The sequence below is a fragment of the Atractosteus spatula genome, chromosome 6, assembly GCF_055471065.1.
Source record: "Atractosteus spatula isolate fAtrSpa1 chromosome 6, fAtrSpa1.hap1, whole genome shotgun sequence".
Lineage (NCBI taxonomy): Eukaryota > Metazoa > Chordata > Actinopteri > Semionotiformes > Lepisosteidae > Atractosteus > Atractosteus spatula.
Genome location: NC_142711.1, coordinates 3384763 through 3412134, shown reverse-complemented (window position 1 = coordinate 3412134; position 27372 = coordinate 3384763). Strand labels below are relative to the sequence as shown.

Genomic DNA, 27372 nt, shown 5'->3' with positions numbered 1-27372 from the left:
TAGTGATGCACGCCGCGTGAGCAGAATAAAGTAATTCCGTATGATTTTTTAGAATGTCATACCTTTGGTACTGGGAAAGTTACCATCAATAATAAATTGCTTGATGCCCCACTAAGAAACGCCCTGAACTCTTATTATTTTACGCTGTTTTTTTCATGGAATTTCAAAGGCTGCTCAGTAGCCGTTAGTCTACTTTATGGTTTTGTGGTTTTAATGGACAAACAGAAAGAGTTAAAAATAAGTGTCATCATCTACTTCAGCTAAATATTTTCTCAACTCTACAGGCCACCGCTAGGTCAAACACTGACTCCTACATTCACAGGTTTGTGTGGGTAGTGTCCTAAACAGGATACTGGAGAACACAATCGTGGAATAGTTCGAGGATAAAAAGTCACACTGTGGAATCGTCAGCGTGCGTAGGCTGCAGAGAAACAAGTAAAGGTTTATTCCTGCTGAAAAGAGAAGAAACACAACGTTTCAGCTGTGAACCCACTTGAAGAAGATCCATAGCCGAAAAGTAAATCTTTTCAGCTTTCTGGCAACGTGCAGAAATGTTAATAAAATGACAAATATTCAGTATAGAATGTAGTACAGCAACAACAAAAATAAAAATTTTCGTGCATCTGTATGTAGCCTCGCAGTATCCTACACTAGACGTGCAGAGTGATAGTTTCTAAAATTAAAAATATAAAACTAAAATATATATAAATAAAATTAAAAATATAAAACAGAAGGAAGGTTAGAAGCTGGAGGAAGGTGTGCTATTCGATGCATTTATCACGTTTGGGTGGTAGTAGAGAGTTACTCATTTGAGAATCTCATCCGGCATCCAAACAGCAGTTTCTTGAAAAAAGTAGGGTGTCTCCCTCAGCAACTGAAAGACAACGAATGATTATTTAAACAATGTTTGGAATACTCGTACCTTCCAGTTGGTTACAAAGGATTCTTAGAATTACGTTTATTGCGTGTGTATATTACAGGAATATTACATGAAGCAGTTTGTACAGTAAATACTGTTTCATTTGTTTAGATCAGTTTGTCACATTGTTTAGCTTATTTTACTGAAATTAACTAAAGTGCATTTTTGCATTTTTGTACATAAAACATACTTTTGTCGCCATTTTAAAAAACAATCCTGGTGATAATAATCGAAATAAATGAATAAACCGATGTTTTCCTGATCTTTTCCTCTTATCTTTGTTATCATAGTCACCATTACAGTGTACACCCACTCACCGAAAATAGCATGATGCTTCTGGCTTCACGCTACTCGCACCGAAACTGTGAAACATTTACTTCCTCCCTTCCAAGATGGCGTCACAAAGCTACGTACAAATCCGACGACGGGAACTCTAGCCATCCGTTAGAGGATCTCTATGGCCTTTTTTTATCACTGGCTTCCGGTCTGTTTTGCTCACTGACGGAAGTGGGGTTGTAGCAGGCTCCCGAGAAGATGTCGCCTTCCGTGTTTAACTTTAATGATGCCAAAGAGAGATTTGCGGTAAGAAGCTGTGTTAGTGCAGTTGCAGAGTTGCAAGCCGTGCCTCGGGACGAGAACAAAAGTGATTTTAACGTGCAACCCGTGTGTAGGGGAAGGCTTTTGTGTTGCGTACGGCGGCTCTCGTCTTCTGCGGTGGAGGATGTGCGTGAAGAGTTTAAATGAACGTGGTTGAAATACCAAAGGAATTTGCCCATTTATCCGTTGTTGGTCAGGTCAGGCTAGTACAAGCGCAAAACAGCTTTGCTTGTGAAGGTCCTGTCGGCTATGGCGTAAATTCCCGTCTCGGGAAATGACTGAAACCACTGTGCGGCGTGTTTGATTGAAGAGTCTCCAGCGAGGCATTTCAAGCATTGCTGTCCAGACGTATGTTGTATCGTAAAATAAGCTAGAGCATGTTTATCAGTGGGAGTCCAGTGTCTCTGGTCTTGCTTTTAAAGGATTATCCTCCTAAAACACCATAGCACGTGGTATGTTTTGCTGTGCTAAACTAAACTCTCAAAAGCAATCCAAATGTGGAGTGACTTAAGATCATATGGCCAACGTCTTTTGTGAACCTGTGTTTTTAATCTTTGTTGTTGTTTTTTTCCAATAGAGTACAATCAGAAGTAACTTGGACAGCAAAACTGTCAAGCCCTTAATCAACACATTTAATCAGCTCCCTGGAAAGTAAGTGCGTTTGCCCACAGCTTGACAAGAACGTCTAAGGTGCTGTCGTTGTTTTCTATAGGGTGTTCAGCAGCAATGTGGAAACAGTGCTTGGCATAAAACCTGTTTTTAAAGTGCATGATGATTGAATTGCAATGATGTGCTGGTGGTCACCTTCATAAATTGTTTCCTCTTCTGTTTGACCTGTTAGTGAGACGGAGAAGAAAACTACGCTTGACCAGGCTCTGCGCTGGGTTCTCGAGGGAGAAATTGTAAGTCGTCCTAAAGATTGTCTTAAACAACAGAAGTTCTGCTTGTGTTTAATGGCATTTTAATTACTCTAAATAGTTATAAAAATAAATAATCCTTAAACTCCAATGGAACTTTTCTGGACACTCCACTCCACTCAAAGCGCTTTACAGGTAATCCTCTCCACCCCCACCAGTGTGCAGCCCCACCTGGATGATGCACCAGTACTCTCCCCACACACCAGCTCTCAGTGGGGAGGAGAGCAGAGGGATGAAGCCAGTTCAGAGATGGGGATTATTAGGAGACCATGATTGGTAAAGAACTGGGGGACATTTGGCCAGGACACAGGGGTAACACCCCTACCCTTTCTGAGAAACACCCTGGGATTTTTAATGCCCACAGAGAGTCAGGACCTCGGTTTTATGTCTTATTTGAAGGACGGCGCCTTTTTACAGTTTAGTGTCCCCATCACTATACTGGGGCATTAGGACCCACACGGATCGGTCCTACTTATCTTAATAACACCTCTTCCTTAGCTCTGATATTTATTTACAGAAGTGTCATATTTAAATCCTTGAAATACATGATCCACATCCACTGCACCTTGGGTGAACTGTCCCCACATCACAATGCTGGATACACGCAGGGAGCGTCATTCCAGCAAACGGAGATTTGTCAATGGAATTAAACTGCCGTTCTTTTGCAGATAAAACGAAAAGCTAGCTGTGAAGACTTCCTGGCTCTGATCTATCTCAGCATTGATGGAGTTACAGAAGGTGAGTTATTAGGAAGATCATGACAGGTTTCATTTAAAGACTGAGTAGCAGGTGAAAGCCTCACAGGACACTGGACATTTTGAACAGTAAACTGTCTTGATGGCTGTTCTTTGCATTTGATGAGAAAATTACTACCTTGACTTCGTAAAAGTGCCATTATGTAACTGGATAAGATTTACTTTACTCTTGACCCACACCTGGTAAATTCATTTCAAACGTCAGTAACTGGTTCTAAGTCATTATTTTGGGATTAAGTGGGAGCATTTATCTATTGAGGATGTAGAACAGGTCTCAATTCTCAGCCTGATTTTATGTGTGATTTGTCGCATTTGTCATGATTTGTCTTCTTGTACCATGTGCTTTGAGGTTGATGGGCTGCTGTCTGTGTGGAGTTTGTATGTTCTCCCTGTGTTTGTATGGGTTTATCCGGTTACTTCCCACAGTCCAAAGACTTCTTGGCAGGTTTATTGGCATCTCGGAATAACTGGTACTGGTGTGAGTCTGTGCATGTTTGTCTCTTCCCTTCGCTGGACTGGCATCCCGTCCATGGTGACCCCTGCCTTGTGCCCGTTGTTTGCCAGGATAGGCTCCGGCTCCCCTGTGATCCTGATTTGGATGAAGCGTTTAATAAATGGCTGGATGGATGGAATTTAAAATGATCCTGCTGACACTCGGGGGGTGCCAGGTTAGCTCCAGTGACAGCCTTGCCTTCTGTGTCCCCCTGTAATCTAAGGTATTTGCTCAGCAACAACTCCTTTCCTGCTGCTGGGAGACGTACTGGACTGTCTTCCACTGGACCAGTGCGATAAAATCTTCACTTTCGTTGAAGAAAATGTTTCAACGTGGAAATCCGTAAGTACAGCTTGCCATTGCGGTCAACGGCTCGAGCTATTTTGAAAGCACAGAGGTGCCTCTTTGCTCCGCTTCTCAAACCTTCTGTCTCCGTGAGGAAAGTCAGAAATTAGAAAATTCATCTGTTTGCTGAAACACTTAACAGGTCACAGTCGCTGCCTGTGGTAATGCTTACACAGGGGTAAATACCGAGAGATCAAAATCATTCTCCCGTGAGTGTAATATTCTAAAGTTAGTAGAATGTCAATATAGCATTAAAATGTAATGTTTTTGTAGGGTATTGGGAAGAAATATAGGCTGTTAAAAATAGGGTTAAAGTGGCTTTTTCTGCTGACTTACATTATATTTGTTTTGTTTGATTGGGTACAGAATTCCTTTTACTCTGCTGGGAAAAACTACTTGCTGCGAATGTGTAATGGTAAGTGATGTTGTTAAATAAGAAAGAAGCCAGTTTAGTGTTTTTTTTTTACTTTATTGGGTTTTTCCTCTAAAATCAGGACCAGGGAGGTCCTTTTATACACCGGGTCGCGGGAATCTGGAACAAGCTGCCCGGCCGTGCTGCTGAAGCAGAACGTCTAGCTTCTTTCACACAGTGGCTGGATGAGACCCTTAGAACAGTTAACATCAAGCAACCAAACAAAAAACTGGATGCTCTGAATGACCTTTTGTTGTTTGCAACCCTTCTTATTTGATTTAGACAGCTATACACAAATGTCTCACCTTTTTAATTTTTTTTGCATTAAACTTTTCACTAGAATTGACAACAGTTCAACACTAGGATGAATTTTCTTGCCAGTTTCCTTTGTAAACGTGAATTGTGATGACTTTTCTCTGACTCCGGCAGACCTCCTGCGGAGGCTTTCCAAGTCACAGAACACGGTGTTCTGCGGGCGGATCCAGCTGTTCTTGGCCAGACTCTTCCCTCTGTCTGAGAAGTCAGGTGAACGAACCTTAAATTGCCATGATTAATGTCAGATCTTTAGATCAGTTTTTGAGGAGATGTCACTTAAAACTACAGTAGTGTCTCAAAATTCATGAGTGTTTATAGCAAGTAATCAAATTGAGATACAGCCAATTCCACCCCAGTATTGTCGCATAAGGTGCTACAGTCTATAGTATGTAGGGTTAAAAGACAGTAGTAACTCTCCCTTGTATGATAATTAACATATTAACGTATTTATTCTAAATTAATTAAAATAACACAGATGTACGTAAACAACTGTAATCATAAACGTATAGTAATCAGCTAATATAAACAACATGAATCCCTCCTCAGTGAATGCCTGCACTTTCTCTCACTGTCTCTGATTATCATGCTGATTATCATATGTGATTATCATTGCTATATTAAAGCCATCTGGCTGCTTTCTGTCAGCTTTGGTTTGTGATACAGATTGAGCTTTCTGAACTTAAGTTGTTTTGTAAACATTGGGTTTCATTGAGTTTGTGCGCCAAGTGAGACATTTTAACCGGACTTCAGTTAATTTTTCTTTTTCTGCATTTCTAGGTCTTAACTTACAGAGCCAATTTAACCTAGATAACTACACCGTGTTCAATAAAAATGAACAGGAGAGCACATTAGGACAGAAGGTGAGTTAACAGAATAAGAAAATGCACTGTAATTAACTCAGAAGTCAAGCTTCCTAGTGTGTCTTGGCTACCTTTCTGAAAAAGAAACAGGCCTGTTGAATCTGTCCCGGATCTTATTTTCGGAAAGAAGTCATGTTTATGAAAATGTTTTGATGATTAATGGAGGGATGTGTGGTGCATGGGGCTCGCTGGCAGGGGGTTTCTCAGAGATGATGTTGCTGTCATTCCAGCACACTGAGGAGAAGGATGAAGGCATGGAAGTGGAGGAGGGCGAGATGGGCGATGAGGAGGCGCCCACTCCTTGGTAAGAGACGGCACCAGACCAGTGTTTCTGACCGAAGCTCGAGTGGGGAGCTGTGTCAGCTGCTGGCGAACAAGTGAAGATTAATTCCACGCTGGAAAGTCGATCCTCTTTGTCAAACTGGACACCTGAACTAGGCTGAACATCCAAAAGCTTGCGTTTCTTCTTGTCATTTGTCCATGTTGTGACTTGACCTGGGTTGTAAAACATAACTCATAGCTGCTCATTGTGTGCCTGGTGTTAGAACTGTTTTGAAGGCTGCCTGCCATCAGAATGGAGTATCTCCAGACCACCTTCTGAGACCCTTTGCTCCATCATCAGCACATAAAGCTGCTGTTTCTATATGGCACTATGAAGACAGGCTTTGTCTGACAGTGCCAGAGGACATTATGTCTTAGTCTGCAGCTCCAGGCCGTTTCAGATGTAAATGAGGGGAAAGCCACTTCGAATTCTCTAGGTTTTGTATGTGAAACGCACTTCTCTGTTTTGCAGTTCTGGGTGTGAGTGGTGTTCTTTGTCTTTTCCAGCTCTGTTCCGATTGATTACAACTTGTACAGGAAGTTCTGGACACTTCAGGACTACTTCAGGAACCCAGTACAGTGCTATGACAAATTCTCCTGGATGACATTCCTAAAGGTATCTCCTTCCAGGATTAAAGTGTGCACCCACAGACAAGCACATATAACCTGTTGACATCAGGGCCTGTTAATGAGAAGTGTCATGTGTAGACCCATCTAAGCCAGCTGGCGTCTGGAGCAGTTCATTACATACCATAGGTTGTCTTTGACCAGTAAAATGACGCTCTTAAAACTCAGATAAGAGCAGTGGCTAGTCGGTTTTATTTGAAGATGAGAATATGAGGACATAGACCATTAACGTCCACACTCAGCTTCTTAGTTTCTTTCAAAGAGCATGTTTCACAATGACCTGTTTTCAAATTAAACCTGGCCATTAGGCATGAGCTGTGCTATCTAATTTGAGTATACCAGTTTGGAGAGAGACATCAGGATGTGAATAAAGAATTTTTACCTTTTGTTGTTCATTGTTTCAGTTTTCTGATTTGTATTTTTCAGTTTTATACATCAAGAAATGAAAGGGAAACTAATTCTTTTTGTAGCTGTCTAATTTTAGCTTCATTTTTTAACTATATATATATCCTTTGCTCTTGTGTAGTTTTCAGATGAAACGCTGGCTGTGTTTAAAAGCTACAAGCTGGACGACACGCAGGCTTCTAAGAAGAAGATGGAAGAACTGAGAACTTCGGGAGGAGAGCACGTTTACTTCGCTAAATTCCTGACGAGTGAAAGGGTGAGTGTCGCGTGGTGAGAAAAAGATCAGTGACAGACGCTGTGCTCTCTACAGAGCGGTTACAGGACTGTTGCTTGGAGAGCTGAGCCTTCGTAACAGTTGGTGAAACAGGCTGACTATGTACAGGTATGTGGAGCTTATACAGTATACTGTTTGTTCCAGTATGTTTGCAGAAAAATATACAGATACTGGATATTGATTAAATGTTTTTGGTGTCATTTATTTCAACTGATCATTCATGACTGCCTGATGCACTCAAGTGACCACAACTGATGCAGAAGCAGTAGATCACTTTAGTGAGGGTTTATTGGGCACAGGTGGTGATTGGCATATTGAAAGAAAATCAAGAACCATCCTGCTCGATACTAGTGAGTGTGGCACCCATAGGTAATTGCTGTGTACAACAGACAGATCTGTGGAGAGACCCAATTGTTTGGGCAGGAATGTCTGATCGCTACAGAACTCCTCTTTAGATAATTATTGATGGCAGTGTTATTGCATGGTCCTACATTGGTGCTACATTGAAGTAAACATTGTATTTCTTCTAACGGTGGCCACAACTAACTTTCACAGTAGACCCCAGTTGATCAATCCTATTGATTAATCAGCCTGATAAATTTACTTGTTATCTGTTGAAATGTCAGTGCATTGTCTATAAAAGCCATTTTCCTTATGATAGCTTTATGAATTTGTTGTAGTTAGTGAATAAAAATAAACTATGTTCCAGGGCTCATTTTATTTAACCTGTTTTTCTTTTACCAACGTACTTTACCTGTCCAGATGGCTTTATCTATAGTACTTAGTAGTTTTTGAGGAGGAAACAGAATCTGAATGGTTTGACCTTCTTAACCAAGGCTTTAAAGAATTGTTTTCTCCATCTCTATTTTTAACAGCTGATGGACCTACAGCTAAGTGACAGCAACTTCAGGCGCCACATCCTTGTGCAGTATTTAGTGCTCTTTCAGTATCTGAAGGGGCAGGTCAAGTTCAAAAGGTAAGGCAGGGAAGTGGTCATTTCCGGTATTGTTTGTGACGTATTAACGGGGAATTCAGGATTCGTGCACGATTGCTGTTTTTAATTTCGCCAGAATAATAACTACCACTCCAGTGATTGGTTCTGAACCAGACCAGAAGATTGGTGAAACATCTGCCTGCAACTTCTGGCTACAACCTTTAGATTGAGAACTGCTATTTTTTTTCAAGACATGTTTTTTTTACAGACTTTTTTTGTTCATTTATAAATTATTTTGATTAGATTATGAGATAGATATATAGTACATCCCTTTTCTTCTGCAGCTCTAGTTGTGTGCTGACTGATGAGCAGTCTTTGTGGATGGAAGACACAACAAAACTTGTATACCAGGTTAGTTTTCCGAATAAGGTAATCCGTCTGTTCGCTTTCTGTAAGAAACCATTAACAGAATGACTTGTAGCAAAGCCAAGATGCATGCTTATTGCCTGCTGAACATGAGAAAGTTTGTTAAAGAGGCAAGTCCACAACATAAATGTTTACTGGGTTATCATGGCTGCCTTTTTTTGAGTTCTGCTCAGTTTCAGTTTATTGCCCCTGTATATCCATAAAAGTTCTTACAGCAAGCATTGTTCATAAACAAATCAGGAGATTTGCATTGTAGTATAATGTGCTCCAGCCGTAGTGTTTCATGTGTTTTATTTTGGTGCTAGCTGCTCAGAGAGACTCCACCCGATGGGGACAAGTTTGCGTCGATGGTAGAGGTAAGCGTGTGTGTGTGTTTCTCACTCTTTTAAAGGTCGCTGTATTTTAGAGCTCGTCTTTGTGATATTCAACCAACGATTTCATCTTCCACAGCACATTCTTAACACTGAAGAAAACTGGAACGCATGGAAAAATGAAGGCTGCCCGAGTTTTGTAAAAGAGAGGTACCCGTTTGCCACGTAATAGTTACAGATACATTTTTGGAAATGTTACTTGGCATTTTTTTACTTTACACCCTGGAGAGCTCAGTGTCTTCTGATCTTGTTCTCAGTCATATCGTGGGTCTGATTATTTCATGAGCTGAGCAATTGTAACACCTCTAGGCAGGTCTGGGGTGATTTATAGGTTACTGTTCCTTTAATGAAGTGAGTGTCTAGTGTCATCAATTGTAAAATGCTTGAAGAAAAATCTAGATATTTATCTAATTTAGAAATTGATTGTTAATTTTGTAATTGACTACTCAGGACTTAAAAAAACAAGACACGCCCCTGCTTTACACCTTGTGTTTGTGCTTCCACTTTGCATGACAACTGAACATTATAGACGACACATTAGATCACATTTTGCTTTATGTGAAGTTTGGGACGCTGTTTTGCCCATGTGTTGATGCAGAACAAAGTGTTTCCTTTCACTGATGGCTTACCAGTTACACAGTGCATGTTCAAAACTGTCCATCTCACTGACTGGGAAGAGTCCTATTAGTGCGTTAAGATAAGATCACTTTATTGGCCATATACAGTTTCTTGCATTAGGAATTCGTCTTTTCGCATACCCCAGCTTGCTCTCCATGAGACACACAGACAGGGAGAGAAGCTTGGGGTCAGAGTGTGGGGTCAGAATGCAGGTTCAGCCATTTATATGGCGCCCCTGGAGCAGTTGGGGTTAAGGGCCTTGCTCAAGGGCCCAATGGAGTCGGATTCCTCTGCTGGCCGCAGGATTTGAACCGGCAACCTTCCAGCCACAAGCGCAGATCCTTAGCCACAGTGCCACGTATAACTATGCGTAGTGTGGACAGTACATGGTGTGTAACATCACGCCAAGGGAAGAAATAGACGACTACACAGTAAATAAACCCATGCTGCGTAACTCGAGTGTTTTTTGACCAGTGCGTTTCCACCCAGGCCAGCAGAGATGAAGCCGATTCGGCCCACGAGGAAGAGGCAGGCTCCAGAGGACTTCCTGGGGAAGGGCCCGGACAGGAAGATCTTCATGGGGAAGTAAGCCACAGTTCTGGCTGAGCTCGAAGCTTCGCCACTTTGAACCAGAAAGTTCTCAATGGACCGTGAAGTAATCGTGGCCTTCAGAACAGTTAGATGAAATAATCTGCTTTCACAGGCAATTGCCCGAAGCCTGGAAACATGACTCAGTAGCAAAGAGCTCTTTGGTGCCAAGTGGAAGGTTCAGTAGCTGCTGCCGGGTGATCTTCTGCAAGCCTCCTAGCTGCTCAGAGGCCGTGGTTCCAGTGGGAGGGTGGCACATTCTCAGGCCGGTCTTCGGCTGCCCTTCGGGGCCACACTGTTATCTTCTCATTTCTCCATCTGAACCTGGCAGTGTTGTCTCTTACAGTGATGAGCTGACTCGCCTCTGGAATCTCAACCAAGACAATATGGAAGCCTGCAAGTCCGACAGCAGGTACCTGCCTTGATTCAGAAGGGTGTGTGGTTGGGGAAACCTTTTTTCGGCAGTCGGTCCTTAATCTCTCTCTGCGTGTCACCGACTGTTTCCAGGGGTGCAGAGATGTGAAATAACTGACTGTGCTGGATAGGAACAGGTAAAGGTTTAGTCCAGGCTGAAAGGAAAAGAACAGACAAAAGGTTTCAGTTGTGGAGCCTTCTTCAGGTGTGAGGGAGAGAGGGATACAGGCAGTTAATAAAGCAGGGGAGAACACAGGAGAAGGGAGAACTGGAGGAGAGGTGTGAAGTCAAAACCTGCCAATGAATAGACAGGATTAGAAAGAGACGAGTCTGTCATCGAGAGAAGGGGGAAAGTGTGATCCTAGCTTCAGGTAATTTGGGTTCGGACGTCTTTCTGCGATAGGAGTTCCGAAACCCCTCAGTGAGGACATCGGCATGGAATAAACCTTTGCCTGTTCCTCTGCAGCCTACGCATGCTGACACAGCTACCTACTTTAACTTCTCAAACTGTACTGGATGGTTCGTTTCATTCTTTTATTGGCAAATGTGATGTAAATCATATGTCAATAAAATCAAAAGATTAATAAAAAGCAGCATTAGAAATAGTAGGATTGGTACATACCAGCATAATTGATTGGGCTCTTATCTTTTTTTTTTTCCCCCAGAGAGTTTATGCCCTCGCTGGAGGAGTTTTTTGAAGAGGCCATTGAACAGGCAGATCCAGCAAACATGGTTGAAGATGAGTACAAGTATGAACCTGCCTTTTTGAGAGTATTGTGCCGTTTTCTGTTTTTTAACAGGGTCTTTTCTGATACCTTCAGGTCGCCAATCCCTTTACTTAAAAGTTTAGACAAAAGCATCTTAAAAAAAAATTGCACTCGTGCCTTGAATACCTGTAAGGAAACATCTTAAGTGCACCATCACTCTGTGTGTAACATGCAAGTGTATGTGCAGTGTGTCTGTAGAAAAATGTCAGTCCCGCGCAGTTAAGAGTTTTTTGAGTTTGAGTTTGTCCCAGTTAGCAGATGCTGTGTCTTGTTTCCACTGAGATGCTTGCCGTGTGCGTGGCAGGCAGAGGCCTGACTTTAGACCATGGCAGCCGACTCCCTCTGTAACCCTGCTCTCCTCGCCCAGGGTGGTGAAGAACTCCAACTACGGCTGGAGAGCTCTCCGGCTGCTGGCACGCAGGAGCCCCCACTTCTTCCAGCCCACGAACCAGCAGTTCAAAAACCTGCCTGACTACCTGGAGAACATGGTCATCAAGCTGGCTAAGGAGTTGCCTGTGAGTACTGCTCTCTGGCGCCCCCCCCATTGTCCCTTTCTGCATTGCACCCACTGCCTTTCATGCTGTTTTTTGTCCTGGCCTAAGCAGCAGCACTTCACCTTTGCTGTTCCAGAAGAAAAAAAAGAAGTTTTTTATTTTACAGAAAACAATCTGGGGATTTTTTTGTCTGGTTTTATCCTGTAAATGTAAAAAAATCAATTTATGATAAAGGAAAAAATACTTATTTAAATTGATATTTATCTCCCAATTCCTGCACATTTCTTGAACGTTTTTCGTCTTTTTATACAGCACAAAATATTAGACTTTTTGCCAGAAGTATTGTTATTCTACTGTCATAGTGTCCCACTTTTGTACAATTGTTCATCAATAACGGCTTTTGAGGAAAAACAGTTGTTTACCATAAAGCGATTTTGAATTTTTAAAAAAGAATGAACACAAAGTTTAGGCTAAGCCTTTTGTATACATTTTTTGTGCCCTGTCCAAACAATATTTTATTAGATTTTTGGTACTTTAACTAAAGTCTAGAATTTGGTTCCTTCCCTTGAAGAAATAACAGGGAGACATACGATTCACACATCTTTAAGTTGTCTTCCATTAATGCTGTGCTAAGGGCTCCTTATAAGACCTGTTTATTCCTAATGTCACATTCTTTATTTTTAACCAGGCGTTGCTTTATCCAGAACTCACTTTGTGCTGCAGCATAATATATCCAACTCTTCTTTTCTCTTTTCTCCATTTGAAAATACTATTCTTAACTGATATCCAAAGATTGCACTAAGCGTCTTTTACTTTTTCTGTGTGTGGTTTTTATTCATCTTGATGTTAAACAGATTATTTTATTACAGCCTCCCTCTGAAGAGATCAAGACGGGCGAAGAGGATGATGACAATGATGACGCTTTGCTTAAAGAGAGCAATGAAAGTAAGCTCGAGTGTTGTTTCCTTTTAATGTGCACAGAAACATGCTTATATTTTCCATAAAGGAAAGTCGCTGGCTTTCTTCAAAAGGTTTGTGAAAAGGAATATATTTTGTTTTATAATCTATGTATATCCATTAGATCTGTAATCACATCAATGATTACAAATATAATGGACTTAGACCAGACCTGTTTGCATGGAGACAGTGAGCATGTTAAAATTAACTGCATTCCAAACTAAATTCACACTGTATAAAGTCCTGTCAGTGTTTTTGAGGAAATGTGCGGTCTGTGTTCAGGATTTTCAAAAACATTTATTCATCAATGCAGAAGATGGAAACCGATCGGGGGCAAAACTGGTCATCTTGCTCATTGCTTGTTGTGTTTGGCCGGTGCAGGTCCGGACGTCCAGCACAAGCTGGTGACTAACCAGCAGATGGACGATATTGCGAGTAAGCTGGGCGCGCAGTGGAAGACGCTGGCCAGTCAGCTGGAGATGAAGGCGGTGGAGGTGCGGGAGATCGAGACGGACAGCGAGGATGTGGAAATGCAGGCCAAGCTGCTGTTAGTGGCCTGGCAGGACCGGGAGGGCAGCCAGGCCACCGTGGAAAACTTAGTTTTAGGTCTCAATGCTGCTGGTTTTATTAAAATTGCAGAAAGCCTGACTGAAACATAAAATTGAACTCTCTAGATTTCTGATGATGTCCTGTTTAGATTATCTCCTTTTGTAAAAAGTACCTTTCCTGCACATTACAGTCATTTCTTGTAGAAATAAATAGCCATTGTACCTTGTTTCTGTTGTCTCAATTCTATGGCCTGGATTCCTCAGAACCCTGGTTGACGCACGGCTTGACCTGGTGAAAAGGTGTTTGTGCGTTTCCAGTTTCTTGCGTTGTCTATTGAGCTGGATGACTCCACAGGAAGGGCGGCAGGCAAGGTCCTAGGATGTGCTCAGCCTGAAAACACAGGCTGCCATCAAGCATTACAAGCAGAGCTCTGGAGACAGTAGGTGGATTATAGGGTGTTAAGGTGTCATGACCCACCTGGAGCCTCTTGTTGAGATGTTTTTTGTTTGATTGTAACATCTTGAAAACCCATGTTGATGAGCAATGGAGCACTAACTGAATCCTGTCTCTAAAATGTCACTAATATTTTCAAGCTGCTAATGACAAAGCAGTTACTTTGCAATACAGTAATTCAGAAAGGGCCATTGAAATCAAAATTTATTTTACTTTTATTTACAAAATGTAACTTCCAAGTGAAAATGTTAAGCTTCATAGAAAATTGGTTTTGATAAGTGTACACACTCCTTTGCAATAGCAATTGTAAAGTACCTCTGGTGTAACCACTTCCAAAATCACACAACAAACATTTCCACCCATGTTCAAATGTAGTGATTCTGATGATTTTAGAATAAAATCAGCTGTTCCTAATATCAGTCTCCTCTGTTGGGTACTGCATCTCAATGTAGAGAGACGACTATGGGCAACAAGAAGCTACCAACCGACCTCCAGGGAAAAGCTGAGGAAAGACAGCAGGAGATGGATGTTAAAAAAGATTTCAAAGCCTTTAAATGTCCCTTGACACAGTCAAGACTGTCATTAATAAAATTATTTCATGTAGACCTGTCCAATCAAAGTTATGGCTGAAATGCAAGCAAAAGGCACTTCCGCCAAGTACTAACTCAGGGGTGAATTCGCTTATCCAACCCCTTGTTCTAGGTTTACATTTGTAATCACTTTTCAGAATGTCTGAGCATTTGGTTTTCCACATGGAGGTTGTGTGTGTCACACTGTAAACAAAGGTGAAATAAATTCTGATTAAATGTCGATTTCAGGCTGTTAGGCCACCAAATGTGTTACTTTGGAACGGATGAGCAGACTTTCTCTAGGCACTGTATTGCGTTAATTAACTTCCTGCCCTCTTGAGTTTCCACTCAAGAAACCTTTTAAAAAAATCCTGCTTATATTTTGGCAAGTATCATAATTCACTACATGTATTCCACTAATTCAGAAGTTTGTTTTAATGACAGCTTGAGATTTGTTCCGTTTACCTTCAATGAACATGGTAGAAGTAAAAAAAATTACGTGTTCTAGCATTCACAGCTTGAAAAATGTCTACTCTGGCGAGTTGCTGCCCCTCTCTATGTTAAAATGTGGGTGTGACCTTACGCAAGGTCATCAAACAAGATGCAAGGTGCAGAATAGCATTTGTGCGAATATGAAAACCTGGATTTTTAAATGAGCACAAACCTAAAACTCCAAATTTAATGACAAATCCTTCATTAAATCTACACACGGTCACTATTTTTCTAGCATGCAAACCTTTAATCAGAACCCTTGGCAATGCCACACCATTACTGAATTGATGCTTTACTGCATAATCAACCATCATAATTATTAAAGCTCAGCTGGAGCAAAGACATGGACTGGAAGAAGGTTGACTCCTGCTACAATAAACAGTCTTGACATTGCTCAGCCACACAACGCACAAAGGATTATTGACGTAGACACCTGGGATTTTTCAAGACGCTGCTGGCCGAGAGCCTCAGATCACTACCCAAGCACCCTTGCTTTCAAGAATTTAGCACTAGATCTGACTTAATACGAATTCCGGATAAAGGCGATTGACGATGCGATTTTTGACTGGATCGAGGTGAAGGTGTAGGTAAAACTACACAAAACACAACCCGTTTCAATTGAATAAACAAGACAGTTTATTTTTTTATCCCCATTTACGAAAAGCCAGCAATCAATAACTTATGACAAAAATAAACGGCTGTGCCACTTTTTCTGGGCTTCACACATGACTGCAGCAATACGGTTTTTATACTTTGGGCAGCAGCGCTGAATTACAAAGTGAGGCAAAAAACTTCCTTTCTTCCACCTCGCCAAGGAGGCAAGAGGAGGCGAGGAAACACATGGTAGAATGGAGTTACTCATGCAACAACGAGGACAACGCAATGAGCAACACAAGTGCAATAAATATTTTTTGTATTAAAAACCATGTTTACAGAATCTTGTATTGAAACAGCTCAGAGGTCGTGCAAGGTTTCTTTGCAAACACTTCAGTGTCCTCGAGACCCCTTGCTTAGTACTTAACTCGTAGGACGTAGGACTACACAAGAAACAAGGTAAGACTGATTTTTTTTAGCTACCTGCACCAAGGGCAAGGAATGATCGTGGCTGTACAGTTTCTCCACTGCTCAGCCTTCTACTGCTATCACCCCAGAGGGTTTCGGGGGGAACTGGTTAACAGGAAGCAGTTTCTCATCCACTGCAAGCAGACACCCCTCATCCAAGGCCAGACTGAAAGCTCTCTGCTCGCCTCACGAGCGAACACCTTCTTGCTGACAAACTGATCAAAGGCTCTTAAAAAAAAAAATAGACAAAATGTACAAGGTAGCTAAACATGTGAACTCGCCAGTCCAGCAAAGAAAATAACTGGAAGCCTGGGCACTTTCTTTGGGTATCGGTTTTCACAGAACCTGCCACCACGCTACCCCTAACGTAGCCAGTAAAGACGCACGAGGATGTTGCAAGACGCAACCAGCATTCATTTACAAAAAGATTTTAAGGTCATCATAAGTTTTAAAGACACAAATATTTATTGCACATCTATGCAGACAGTGCTTGGAAATGGCATCTTTGTCACTTGTGATTACTGCTGCTCGTCCTCCAGTATCTCTAGCCTGCGGGGCCCGTATAACAGGACGTAGGCTATGTGCCAGTCCCCGCCGCCGGACAGCTTCAGGATGTCCTCTGGCGCCACGACACTCACTTTGTCGTCGTCGAACTTGACCCACTCGCCTGCAAGGGAAAACAAGACGTGCTGCTTTGTAGAGGACTCCTGGCTCACATCTCAATCGGCAACGCGGGGCAGTACAGCCTGATGTAGTCATCCGAAAAACCCCAAGCAGAAGTTAACTCCAGAAGCACTGTTCGACTGTGCAGCTCTCAAAGGAGAGCTGCCTTCCCAATTTCTCAGACCCGTTATTAAACCCCGGTAAAAAAAAAAAGTAACTGATGGTATCGCAAAATTTGACAAATCGAGCATAAATGGTGAACGTTTTTGAAATTAGTGTATGCTCTCCATGTTGCTGCACACCCCTGGCCTCACCATGGGCGAGAGCTCGCGAGAACTGCGACGTAAAACCGGCCCTTCCTGATCGCTAGTCTCCGCAATGTGCGTGCGAACAAGAACACTCTGTGCAGCAGACATTTCACCGCACAAACGTCCCATTAGAACCCTGAAATGTAAAAACAGTGTCGCAATTCCCCTTTAAGGCATGAAAGGCATTTTTCTGGGTGACAAATCAGATTAGGCAGATCTCCAAACTATTTCTAAATTCCCCAATGCAACGAAAGCTCTCCCTCCAGTGTGTGGACAATTTAAAGCAAAACTAACCTAGATCAGTGAATTTTTAACTTAAAGGCTTCTTCGTTAAGGCAATGGGAGGCTTTTACCTTCTTTTCTTTTGACCCAGGCTACATAGTGTCCAGATGAGCTTGATCGTCCCTGATGTGTCAACACAGCCTGAAGGTCATAGTAACCACTGTTGTTGGAGCCAAAATCTAAATTAAAAAGACGGAGTAAAAAAAAACGTCAGGTCCAATCACGATGAAGATGAGTAGGTGTCAAATACTACACACAAATACAGCATGTAAATTCAAAATTCATACTTAATCAAAATGTGTAAAATGGCAGCACGCTCACCGCCAAAATAGTTTAGTTTAGTGCTATACAATGTATAAGATACACGAACCTATTTTGTGACATTGGAAGTTTTGAATCAAGAATGATTTGATATAAAAGGATTTCAAAATCTGGCCTTTTCTACTTTTAATTTAAGTTAAAGTACTGTATAAATAAGGTGTTATATTGATCAGTAACTGTGTTTTATACTGTTACTGACGAATCAGCCAAGCCCATCTAGTGCCCCTCAATCTGTGCATTCCCAATTAAAGGCTTATTATATTGCTCAGTAACATGTATGATGCTAAAGTTGCGTGTAACATGAAAATTACAGAAATCAATCAGCAGCCTACAGAATGTTATTAGCATGACATAAAACTGATGGAAACACTGTACAGCAATACTTCTTTATATACTGTATATTTTTTCATTTCACAAGTATCTCACTTTTGATATCTGTTAAGGGCAACATATTGTACAATTAAATAAATGCAAAGAATCTTATTAGCTGTAAGACCTTTTCAGATATTTTTTGTTTAATCTTAATAAGGCTTGCTTCTTTTTAATGATCAATCACAGGATGCTGTGCATTATTATGTCCACAGGTTAAAACTTTCAAATACTCCCCATCGGCCTTGTCTTAAAATAAATTACCTAACTCCTCTTTTGCTCAATGAAACCAAAAAATGGAACTCGTACATACATTTTGAAACACCTGAAAATTTCCAGATATGAAATTAGGAAAGTTAGAAGTTAACTGATTAACTTTAAATTGGTATGCTAAAAATAGTCAACAGGCACAAAGTTTTAAATAAAACAGCATTCATGCAAAATGATTCACTGACTGTGAAAGGCGTGGCCTATATTCTGCTGTCCACAGAGAACGAATCTGTATTTTCATAGTTTAGACTCACCATCAGGAAATGAGAAGGGCTCATATTTCGCTTGCTTTGGCACAGGTGTCTTGTCCACCTGTTGAAACAGTCGATGGAAAAACACATTTAGTAAAGGGCTGGATATATCAACAGCTTCCAGGCCTTACAAAGGCCCTTACAAAGCTCGTAACAGCCACTACACCAAGATGAGAATGCAGTAAAAAAGTGTGCCACATGCACACAATCTACACAGTGGACAACAGGGGTACACAATACACAGCAACATGAACCCGGCCGTCAATGGTCAGCACCCCAGAAACACAAGCCTGGTCAAACTTTGTTCAACAGTTACCAGCAGAGTGGCAGAACTTCAGCATCTGCATCGATGGTGCTGCATGCTCACCTTTTGCTGCTGGTTAAGTTTTTTGTCTTCTACCTCCTTGAACTTTGACCTGATGGCCACCATTTTCTCCTGCAGCTCAGAGGTGCACAGCTCAAAAACATCAAGCATTAAAGGGAATTTCACATCCTGCAGAAGGAGGCAAGAATAAAACAGTTCTTATGAATTGTGCCATACCCAACAAAAACAACAACACTCTATCTTCAGTTGATGAAAGCTGAGATATTCATGGTTTAAGAGGTAGAGGAGTTTATTTGCCATATGTACATGTATATTGAAATTCGTATGCGCAACATTCTCAGGACACGCACAGTACAACACACAACACCACATTACAAAACAGTACAAAATGAATTATTAACAACCAGTTACTATTTTTAACAGTATGGCATAGTAAGTATAGTAAAAAAGTAAGGCATCTATTACAGTAAGCCATTAAGTTAAATAGAAGCTTGTGCCTTGATCTTTTTCTGCCTAGAGCATTCTCACCTTTAGGACTTTGGCATTCACTGACTCCTTTTCTTTGTAGAAGAACCGAACCATCTGAACTGTCAGGTACGCAGGCAGGCGGCTGATTTTGGACTGTAAAAGGAGACGGGAGTCAACCGTTTTAACAATGTTAGCGCAGGCTGTGAGCAAAGCCGTCACAGAAAAAGTACGCTGCTCTGCACTGGTATAAGGGGTGCATTCCTGCAAAACACTATTCACTGCAGGGCTATGCGCGAGCTTAAAGGGAGGATGAAGTGCAGTGCTTCATTTGTACAACAAGACACGGCAGGCACCAGAGTGCTAAACCGTGACAGAACATCGGAGTGACACATTTTCAAACCCTCTCTGTTACTGGAGTCGCACTTCTGGAGCCCTGATTGTATGATCTCTCAGCAGCCTCTGCCGCTTGTGTCTCTGGGCTCAGAACAATGAGCATCTCAACCCTTAACACCTGGGCAGGGTAGATTTGTGGCGCAGCTGACCAATGTCTAGGCCGCATCACCGAATCCGTGCTTAACCAGCAAGAGGCTGTGATCAAACCCCAGCAGAGCTGCACACATTACACATGTAGCCCACGAGTAACTGCATTGACAAAAACGTGTCTTGTATATTAAGGCTAAGATTGACATTTTTTTAAATTTTTAAATGCATAATAACAGCAGGTGTGTAACACAATCAAGAAACTTTCTTCACTCAAACTAGTAGCCCGGTCTAGTATTACCCAGACTGCAAAAGCGCACTGTAGTATCCCGTTAAAAAAATGTTTTCCTCGGTTCTGATGAAATATTTAACCTTCAATTGCACTTGATTTTACAACCGGCTATCCGAAAGAGGACCGCACAGGGGCTGAAATAAGCCCTCTGAGTACCTAGCAACAGGTGGCGCTGTATGAACTTCCCACGAGCCATGCAGACTTCTTCCTCGGAATGTGATCTTTCACAGTCATGTTTAAAGATTTCATTTCTTGGTAAATACTCTGATTTCATGGTCACACATGAGGTACTGGACTCCTAAGAGGGGATGGCATGCTTCCCAAGAATCATGAACCGGAAACAGCCCATTCAATTCACAGATCAATTCCCAATGGCCCCGAGTCTTTACAGAAGCCATTAAAAAAAAGGCAATTCAACACAGGAAACTGTGTTGTGTGAATCTTTATTTGTACCCTGAACTGGAGGCATACTTACAGATTTTATGTACAAGGCGTTTCTTTGCAACGATGGAGACAGCTTCGTGATTTCTTCGTGAAGACGCTGGAAACACAAAGAGGTTTCAATCACCTTCTGGCCGGCGGCACGCGTCGGCACGCGTCGGCAGTACGGGTCCGTGTGGCGGTGTGACTCGACTCACCAAGCGCAGCCCCGTGAAGAGGTACTTCACCTCCTGGTTAATGAAGCAGCTGAGCTGAAGCTGGTTCTCCTTGCCTTTCGTCGGCTCCTCGGCCTCGGCTTCCGTGCACTTCATACTGAGTTACAGGAGGTTAAAGCGCAAACAGACTCAGCCCGCCGGGGACGAGGGCTGACCCAGCGAAGGAGCTCTTTTAACAAACACTGAACAGTTATTGTGAAAACAAAGAGAAGAGAAAACCACAAGGACTGCCTGAAGCACCTTTCACCCTGCAGACCACACACCGATGGCTGTAGATGTTATGTCCACTGAAGACCTGAGGCAGTGAATTAAAAAGAGTGATGAGGAGCAGTTGCGTTTCCAACCTCAGATTAAGACTGGCTACTTCACGGCTCTGCAAGATGGGAACCGAAATGCTGCATGCTGCAGCATGGGAAGTTCCTCTTCCCTGTTAAGCACTCCTTTTCTACATTCAAGTAAACCTGCTGAAGTGTACCTCTCACAAAAAAAAAAAAATCTAAATGTATAAAATATTCCAAAGAAAACCGAGGTACATGCTGCCTTCCCCTAATGAAGGGCACATGGGTTGGAGTGTCGAGCTCCCAGGCAGACGGAGATACTAACGTACCAGCGGGATACTGCAGATGCACTGTGGTCTCAGTGTACAATCAGCCCTATGCTGGCCTTCCCCTTTTACCATAACAAGCTGCTTCCTTGGTTGGTGTTGGAATTGAGAGAGACAGGATGGTGAAGAATGTTTTTGATGCGGTCTTGCATTTGAGCTCCTTCTTCAAACAAAGTCCTTATTTTGGGAGAGCAGCCTGGACCGGGAACTGCCTGGGCCTGTCTCCGGCACCTGCCTGAGCCTGTTTCCAACACACTTTGGAAAATAGCAAAAGGCACAGCTGATTGAAAATGTAAGCACACAACAGCACAAGCCCCTTGTGTCTCTTCAAAACTCAAGACACTAGACCTGCCACAGAGCTGACATCAGTTTCTCATCTTATTAAAAATGAAGGTAGGGCGGTACGATAATCTTCTACAGGTGCTCAAGTTCTGAAGGATACGTGGTCTCAAATTCTACACCAAAAAACTGGTCGATTAAGTTCTTCTTAGCCTGGGCGCCAGCAGCTGCGCTTTCCACAGCCATCCCTGTGTCCGTCTGAAAGCAGGAGCAACATGCCGAGGATTTAGATCATTTAAACTGACAGTGGAATCGCAAAATAAGCCATCTGAGTACAACGATCAGGATCCCGCAACAGCCGAAAGCTTCCGAGTGCTTGTCTGGCGGCGGCACAGCTGAGGGCTCCTTCACCGGTAGCTGTTTTAGATATTAAAAGCAGAGATGTATACCTGGAACCACAGTATTCCCACTGCTGGAGAGAGACACACTCCAGATAACTCATCACTCCAGTGCAAAAGGATTGAATCTCTCTACCTCCACAGATGCCTCAGCTTCCAGCGGTTCTAACTTCTGCTGCAAGACTCTCATCATCTGAACCCAGCACTCATTGGCATCCTGCAAACGGGGTACGAAGGAAAAGAAACTTATCAAATGCTCAGGGCACCACACGTGCAGAGAGGTTGATTCTATTCAGGCAACATTATTCTATGCCTGGAATTATGCTGGCCTCTATTTGTTAAGAGGTGCATTTTTAAATAATCATCAGGCAATTAACCACTTACAGTTATTCTGTTCAACCATCATGAAAATATCAGTAAGTCTTCATGATAATATACTAGGCTTGGAAAACAAAGTAACAGCTTTCAGGGTTAATCCAAATCCGTAGTTTCTGTATCAGATGGACTGATATAGAGACTTGGAGGGGCAGCAGACTGGGGCCCAGACAGCAGAGCACACTCACCTGTTGCAGGTACTGGCCCTGGTCTCCTTTCTCTGCAAACTGGGGGAAGGCCATGTGCAGAAACTGCAGGAGGATGATAGGAGGTATGCTTGAGGACGTCTTATCCATGGACTCGTATAAGTCACGTAGGGCTGAGCGAAAGGGGGGGAGAAAAGGCACAAAATAAGGATGTAGTGGAGCCCAGTTAAGTGTTCACCTGAGCTGCGGTGTTTGAAAAGGGGAGGAAGGCCGAATCCGCGTCCCATACTGACCTGCTGTGATGTACTGAGACGACGCGTTGGCGCCGGAGGCTCTCAAGGCACCTGAATACCTGCAACAGAGAGATAAAGAGCAGCGACGCCTGAGAACAGAGATAGGGCGGCTCCACTGTGCCCAGCGGACAGGCAGGAGCCAGAGCAGCCCAGCTCTGAGAAGGCACACGTGCGCCGCCCAGGTCACCTCCAGGACCAAAAGAGAGCAAGTCCCGATGAAGAGCGCGCTTCAAGCGCCGCTTTCGAACGCGTACAACATACCAGAGAATACAGAAACATCAACACTTCTCAACGGAGAGGGGAGTAACTAAGCTACTATTATAACAGTAATTATTTAACTGAGAATTTAAGATGACATTTTGGATGAACACAAACACAGTAACGCACTGCAAGTCATGAAAACTACCTTGCTGTTTTTTTTTTTATTATTCATGCTTGCATTTCATAGTGTAAGTAAACTCAGTCCGTGGAGATTACTTGATACGATTCAGTGTCGCCTCTCCAAGTTACCAAGGATGGCAACTAAACACTCAGCCAGTATAAAAGAAGAAACGAAGGGCAACAGGCCGTGAAAAACAGGTCAGGGACACTAGACCTCAAATATATACGCAATGAATCCATAATGTTTAAAACTATATTAAACATCTGAAACAAAAATATATAGCAATGATAGATCTGAGTCAATACTGTATTTTGGATTCTTGGTAGATAATATAAAAATATAATCTGTCTCTTTCATAACAAAGAACCATTTCTGCTTCTCTAGATTAGTGGCTCATCAGCTTGCAGTATTATTTTTGTATAGCATATAGGAGTTAATATTGTTGCTTATGTTTAAGACTTTGCTGAATTCTTAATGTTTCTTCAGTGTCTCTGTGCCATATTAGCTTCACAACTGCACCATTTATTGTTCAGTATTGCATGCAAACTGCCATTGATTTTTTTTTTGTGCTACCCATATTTTTTTGTGCTAGTCATATGAAACGGAAACGAATATTTACACTGGACATGCAATAAAGACAACAAATATTTTTAAGTACAGCCAATAGAATTTTTACCGCATCTCACCACAAAAAGCTAAATTATTTGAAATTCTTTGAAATGGTCTCTTTTCCCAATTGTCCAAAAACTGTCCTACCCCCTCAGGGATTCTCTGAGCTCGGGCACCGAGCGCAGACACTGGACAGTAGCATTCATGTAGCACGTGTTTCCCAGGTTCGTCAGTCCGCAAGGCAGCTCCATCTGCAATTAACAAGCAAAGTGTTTGGTTACATATAGCATCAACCAGACTAGATTTGATAATAAGCCATCTCCAAGAGATTTATGACAATAAGAAGAAAACATATGGAGTTGTATATTCATAAGGAACAGCTCAGTATTATCCCGCTTGCTCACAGGGGAATGTACTCTAAATCTGAACACCAAACAGAGGGGGCGCAGACAGCAAGCTCACGTTCGGGTCGGTGGACCGGGTCAGGGTAACTCAACTATTACAAACACAGGATGGACATTATGACAATTATGTGGGCATGACTGGCATCAAGTAAAAAATGACATCTTGCGGACACTTTGCGTGTGTAAAGCATTCATGTAGAAGTTTGAGCAGAAATGTATATTCATCCATCCATTTCCTAACTGCTTTATCCACTTCAGGGTCACAGGAGAGCTGGAGCCTAGCCCAGCAAGCATCTGGATGGGACTTCAGCCCAACGCTTGGCACACAGACACACACACGAGGTCAGATCCCACATGAGGTGTCCCTTGTATTAACGGGGTATCACGGAACTGTCAACGGATCAGAACACCCGGAAACATTCACAGGCCCCCGAGATCCACGCACTCACCGCCGAAGCCAGCTGCTCTTCGGTCATGTCCTCCATGAACACTGGCCGGACCGCCGGCTCCTCGGGCAGAGCCTCCGCCGAGCCCATCATCAGCAGGGTCATTCCCTGGGGAGGGACGCAGAGCTCAGGAGGAGCCGTGAGCACGGCACACCAGTCAGGCCCGAGCCAGGCACACATGCCTGGTCAAGCGCCGAACCCTCGGTGCCCAGAGAGTGGAAGACATGGACCCCAGCGGAAGACCAAACAGACTAGAGCACACAGAGCCCCAAGCACTGATGTCAAGAATATAACTACAGTGCCTTGGAGTGGGACAAACACTCATGCAACACGACACTGAAGCTTCTGGAGACACGCACAGATCTGGCGAAACGCCACGCATCCCCCAGGCACACATGTGCCAACAAACCTCAGTGGCTCCCCGCCAGTTTCTCTCGCAGGGCCCCCGAACCCCAGTCAAACAACAACAACAGCAGCGAAAAGACCCACGCGTGACTGTCACAGCTCCTCTCCAGACAGCCCCAAACCACCTGGAGCCAACACTTACATTTTTTAACTTGATGTTACCCCATTCATCGTCCTAAAAAAAAAAAAAGAGAGCAAAGGAAAAAAAATGTAAATGAGGCTTATTACTGTTTTGAATTTAGAAAGTAAAAACCTGAAGATTTTCACCAGATCACTATACATCTAAATTAGCTTAATTATATATACAGTTATATCCATAAATTTTTACCCAAAGCAACTTAAGTCTAACAAACTTAAAACCAGTTCAGTAAAGGCTTTTCTGAAGAAGAGGGTTTTGAGTTTGGATTTGAAGGAGTTTAGAGAAGGTGACTCTCTGATATCCTTGGGGAGAGAGTTCCAGAGCTTGGGGGCATAACAGGAGAAGGCCCTGTCACCCATAGAGTGTAGACGAGCTTGGGGGACAGTTAGGAGACCAGAATTAGAAGAGCGAAGGTTGTGAGGTGGGGAGTAAGGCGATAGTAGTTCAGACAGGTACTGAGGTGCCAAGCCATGCAGAGCCTTAAAGGTGAGCATGAGGATTTTAAAGTCCACATGGAATTTGACCGGAAGCCAGTGCAAGGACTCCAGGATAGGAGTAATGTGATCACATGCACTAGACCTGGTCAGGATTTTGGCTGCTGAATTTTGGACATACTGCAGTTTGTTCAGAGTAGATTTAGATACCGATTTAGATAGAGCATTACAGTAGTCAATTCGAGAGAATACAAATGTGAACCTGCAACCTTCCAGTTACGAGTCCAGTACCCTGACCCTGTTCTTAATTCTGCACATAATGTAACAGGTTATCATCCTCTGTGCGTCTGCACGCAAGTACACGGCTATAACAGATGGCACACGCTGTACCTTGAGTGTGCCCCCTTTCACCATGACCTTCTGCCTCTCGGGCTGGACTCCCGTCAGCGCAAAGAGCTGGGCCTTGAACACCACGGGCGGCTCCTCCGTGTTCAGCTCCACAGCATCGAACTTCTCCTTTCCCCACTTCACATTCACTGACGGGGGAGAGGGAGAGAGGTGGAGACACGGGGGGTCAGTGGCTGGTTCAACGAGATGCAAAACCCCATGAAACACATCCAGCTCGTTTCGTGGGAGACCGGTCCCTTGTCTCGCACTGCACAATGACAGATGCCCGTCAACACCCCCCAAAAAGCTCAAGTCAAACACACTGCGCTTCAATCGCATGACTCAGGCCGTGTGTCTGACTTTGCACTGCGCGTCTCAAACAACCATTTCTTACACTCAATCCCTAAAAAAACGACAACAACAACAACATCACCTCGAGATCGCAGCAATCAGATCAGCTCACCGCAGACAGGGCTGCGCTGAAGGCCCCGACTGCCGGGAGAGTTCAACGAGTCTCTCTCTTGACACGGTCGGACACAACCACTGCTGCCGACGGGGTTCAAACTAAAAACACCTTTTTAATTTGCTTTACGGGGGGGGAAGGGCGTGGTTAGGACAGCCGGTCCAGCAGACAGGGTGTGCGCCCTGGCTGAAGTGGACGAGGATGTCAATACGAACACATCTGTAAGAGAGGCAGCCCGGTGCCGGGTTCACTAGATAAAAACACACAACAGAGGCGGCCGAGCAAACGCACCAATGGGCGTTCAAACACACACACCCCGACACCCCCGACTGTCTCAGGCGGCTCCTGCATCTAAGGGGCTGCCAGCACCTATTCCACCGCAGGTCGCCTCGCCTCCCCCGGCTCCTCCAGTGGGAAAGCCCCTGGTCGTGCCCGCGGCCTAGCCCGAGCCCTCACACGTGTCTCCTCCCGGGGCCCAGCGCCGCTCGCCCCGCCACCTCCCCCCGACCTACCTGTAAACACGGGCATTTTCCGGGCCTGACGCTGCGATTCACCGGGTTCCGGGGGGGACTGGAGCACTCGTTTCGGTCCTGCGGATCGCTCCTCTCTCCTCTCGCCTCGTCTCGTCTCACTTCATTCAAACGGCTCCTCACGATGACGCTGCAACTACACGCCGACTTCCGAACCGCTCTGGCAGCGACTATCAGGCCTGAGGGGCGGGGAGCGGGGAGGAGGGAGGGCGGCCGGTCGTGGGAATGGATCTGGGTCTGTGCCACATGGCGGGTGGGCTCTGATTTCTTTATGATACAAAGACGAAAAACACGTACGGGCTCTGCAGCGCAACGGTACAAGGACAACATCGAATGAGTGAAAACAGAACAAGTCAGCTAGGACCTTATCTACCTGAATGAATTCGTAAATTATTTTAAAGCACAGAGGCTTCACGCTCTCTATGTGTGTGTGTGTGTAAAACTACATGAGAATGGTAC

At 43.5% G+C, this 27372-nt stretch overlaps 2 protein-coding genes across 2 annotated transcripts; one reads left to right on the top strand and one right to left on the bottom strand.

The window, feature by feature from the left end:
- Positions 1-1387: 1387 nt before the first annotated feature.
- On the top strand, positions 1388-13582 carry thoc1 (THO complex 1). Its single transcript, XM_088919759.1, has 21 exons — positions 1388-1501; positions 2094-2167; positions 2358-2418; positions 3102-3171; positions 3905-4023; positions 4393-4441; positions 4868-4963; positions 5531-5613; positions 5844-5917; positions 6442-6550; positions 7088-7222; positions 8116-8216; positions 8519-8585; positions 8906-8956; positions 9051-9121; positions 10079-10174; positions 10524-10589; positions 11257-11340; positions 11726-11873; positions 12722-12797; positions 13191-13582. The coding sequence occupies exons 1-21, from the start codon at positions 1454-1456 to the stop codon at positions 13466-13468; spliced, it is 1956 nt and encodes a 651-aa protein (XP_088775885.1). The 5' UTR covers positions 1388-1453; the 3' UTR covers positions 13469-13582.
- A 1902-nt stretch (positions 13583-15484) lies between these two features.
- Positions 15485-27094, bottom strand: usp14 (ubiquitin specific peptidase 14 (tRNA-guanine transglycosylase)). Its single transcript, XM_088919758.1, has 16 exons — positions 26896-27094; positions 25924-26069; positions 25103-25135; positions 24559-24663; positions 23853-23956; positions 22715-22773; positions 22464-22594; positions 22037-22117; positions 21666-21760; positions 20602-20716; positions 20439-20504; positions 19252-19344; positions 18766-18891; positions 18402-18459; positions 17259-17366; positions 15485-16601 (listed from the first exon to the last, which is right to left on the bottom strand). The coding sequence occupies exons 1-16, from the start codon at positions 26909-26911 to the stop codon at positions 16453-16455; spliced, it is 1485 nt and encodes a 494-aa protein (XP_088775884.1). The 5' UTR covers positions 26912-27094; the 3' UTR covers positions 15485-16452.
- Positions 27095-27372: the final 278 nt, after the last annotated feature.

What these genes read in the sequence shown, in the direction of transcription:
- thoc1 (XM_088919759.1), top strand. Translation starts at nt 1,454, where the DNA reads ATGTCGCCTTCCGTGTTTAACTTTAATGATGCCAAAGAGAGATTTGCG. An exon ending in ATGTTTCAACGTGGAAATCC is followed by an intron (nt 4,024 to 4,392) that starts GTAAGTACAGCT and finishes GATTGGGTACAG; the next exon opens with AATTCCTTTTACTCTGCTGG. An exon ending in ATGGTTGAAGATGAGTACAA is followed by an intron (nt 11,341 to 11,725) that starts GTATGAACCTGC and finishes CTCCTCGCCCAG; the next exon opens with GGTGGTGAAGAACTCCAACT.
- usp14 (XM_088919758.1), bottom strand. An exon ending in GTCTCAGTACATCACAGCAG is followed by an intron (nt 22,595 to 22,714) that starts GTCAGTATGGGA and finishes CCTTTCGCTCAG; the next exon opens with CCCTACGTGACTTATACGAG. An exon ending in CTGGGTCAAAAGAAAAGAAG is followed by an intron (nt 16,602 to 17,258) that starts GTAAAAGCCTCC and finishes TTTCCCTTGCAG; the next exon opens with GCGAGTGGGTCAAGTTCGAC.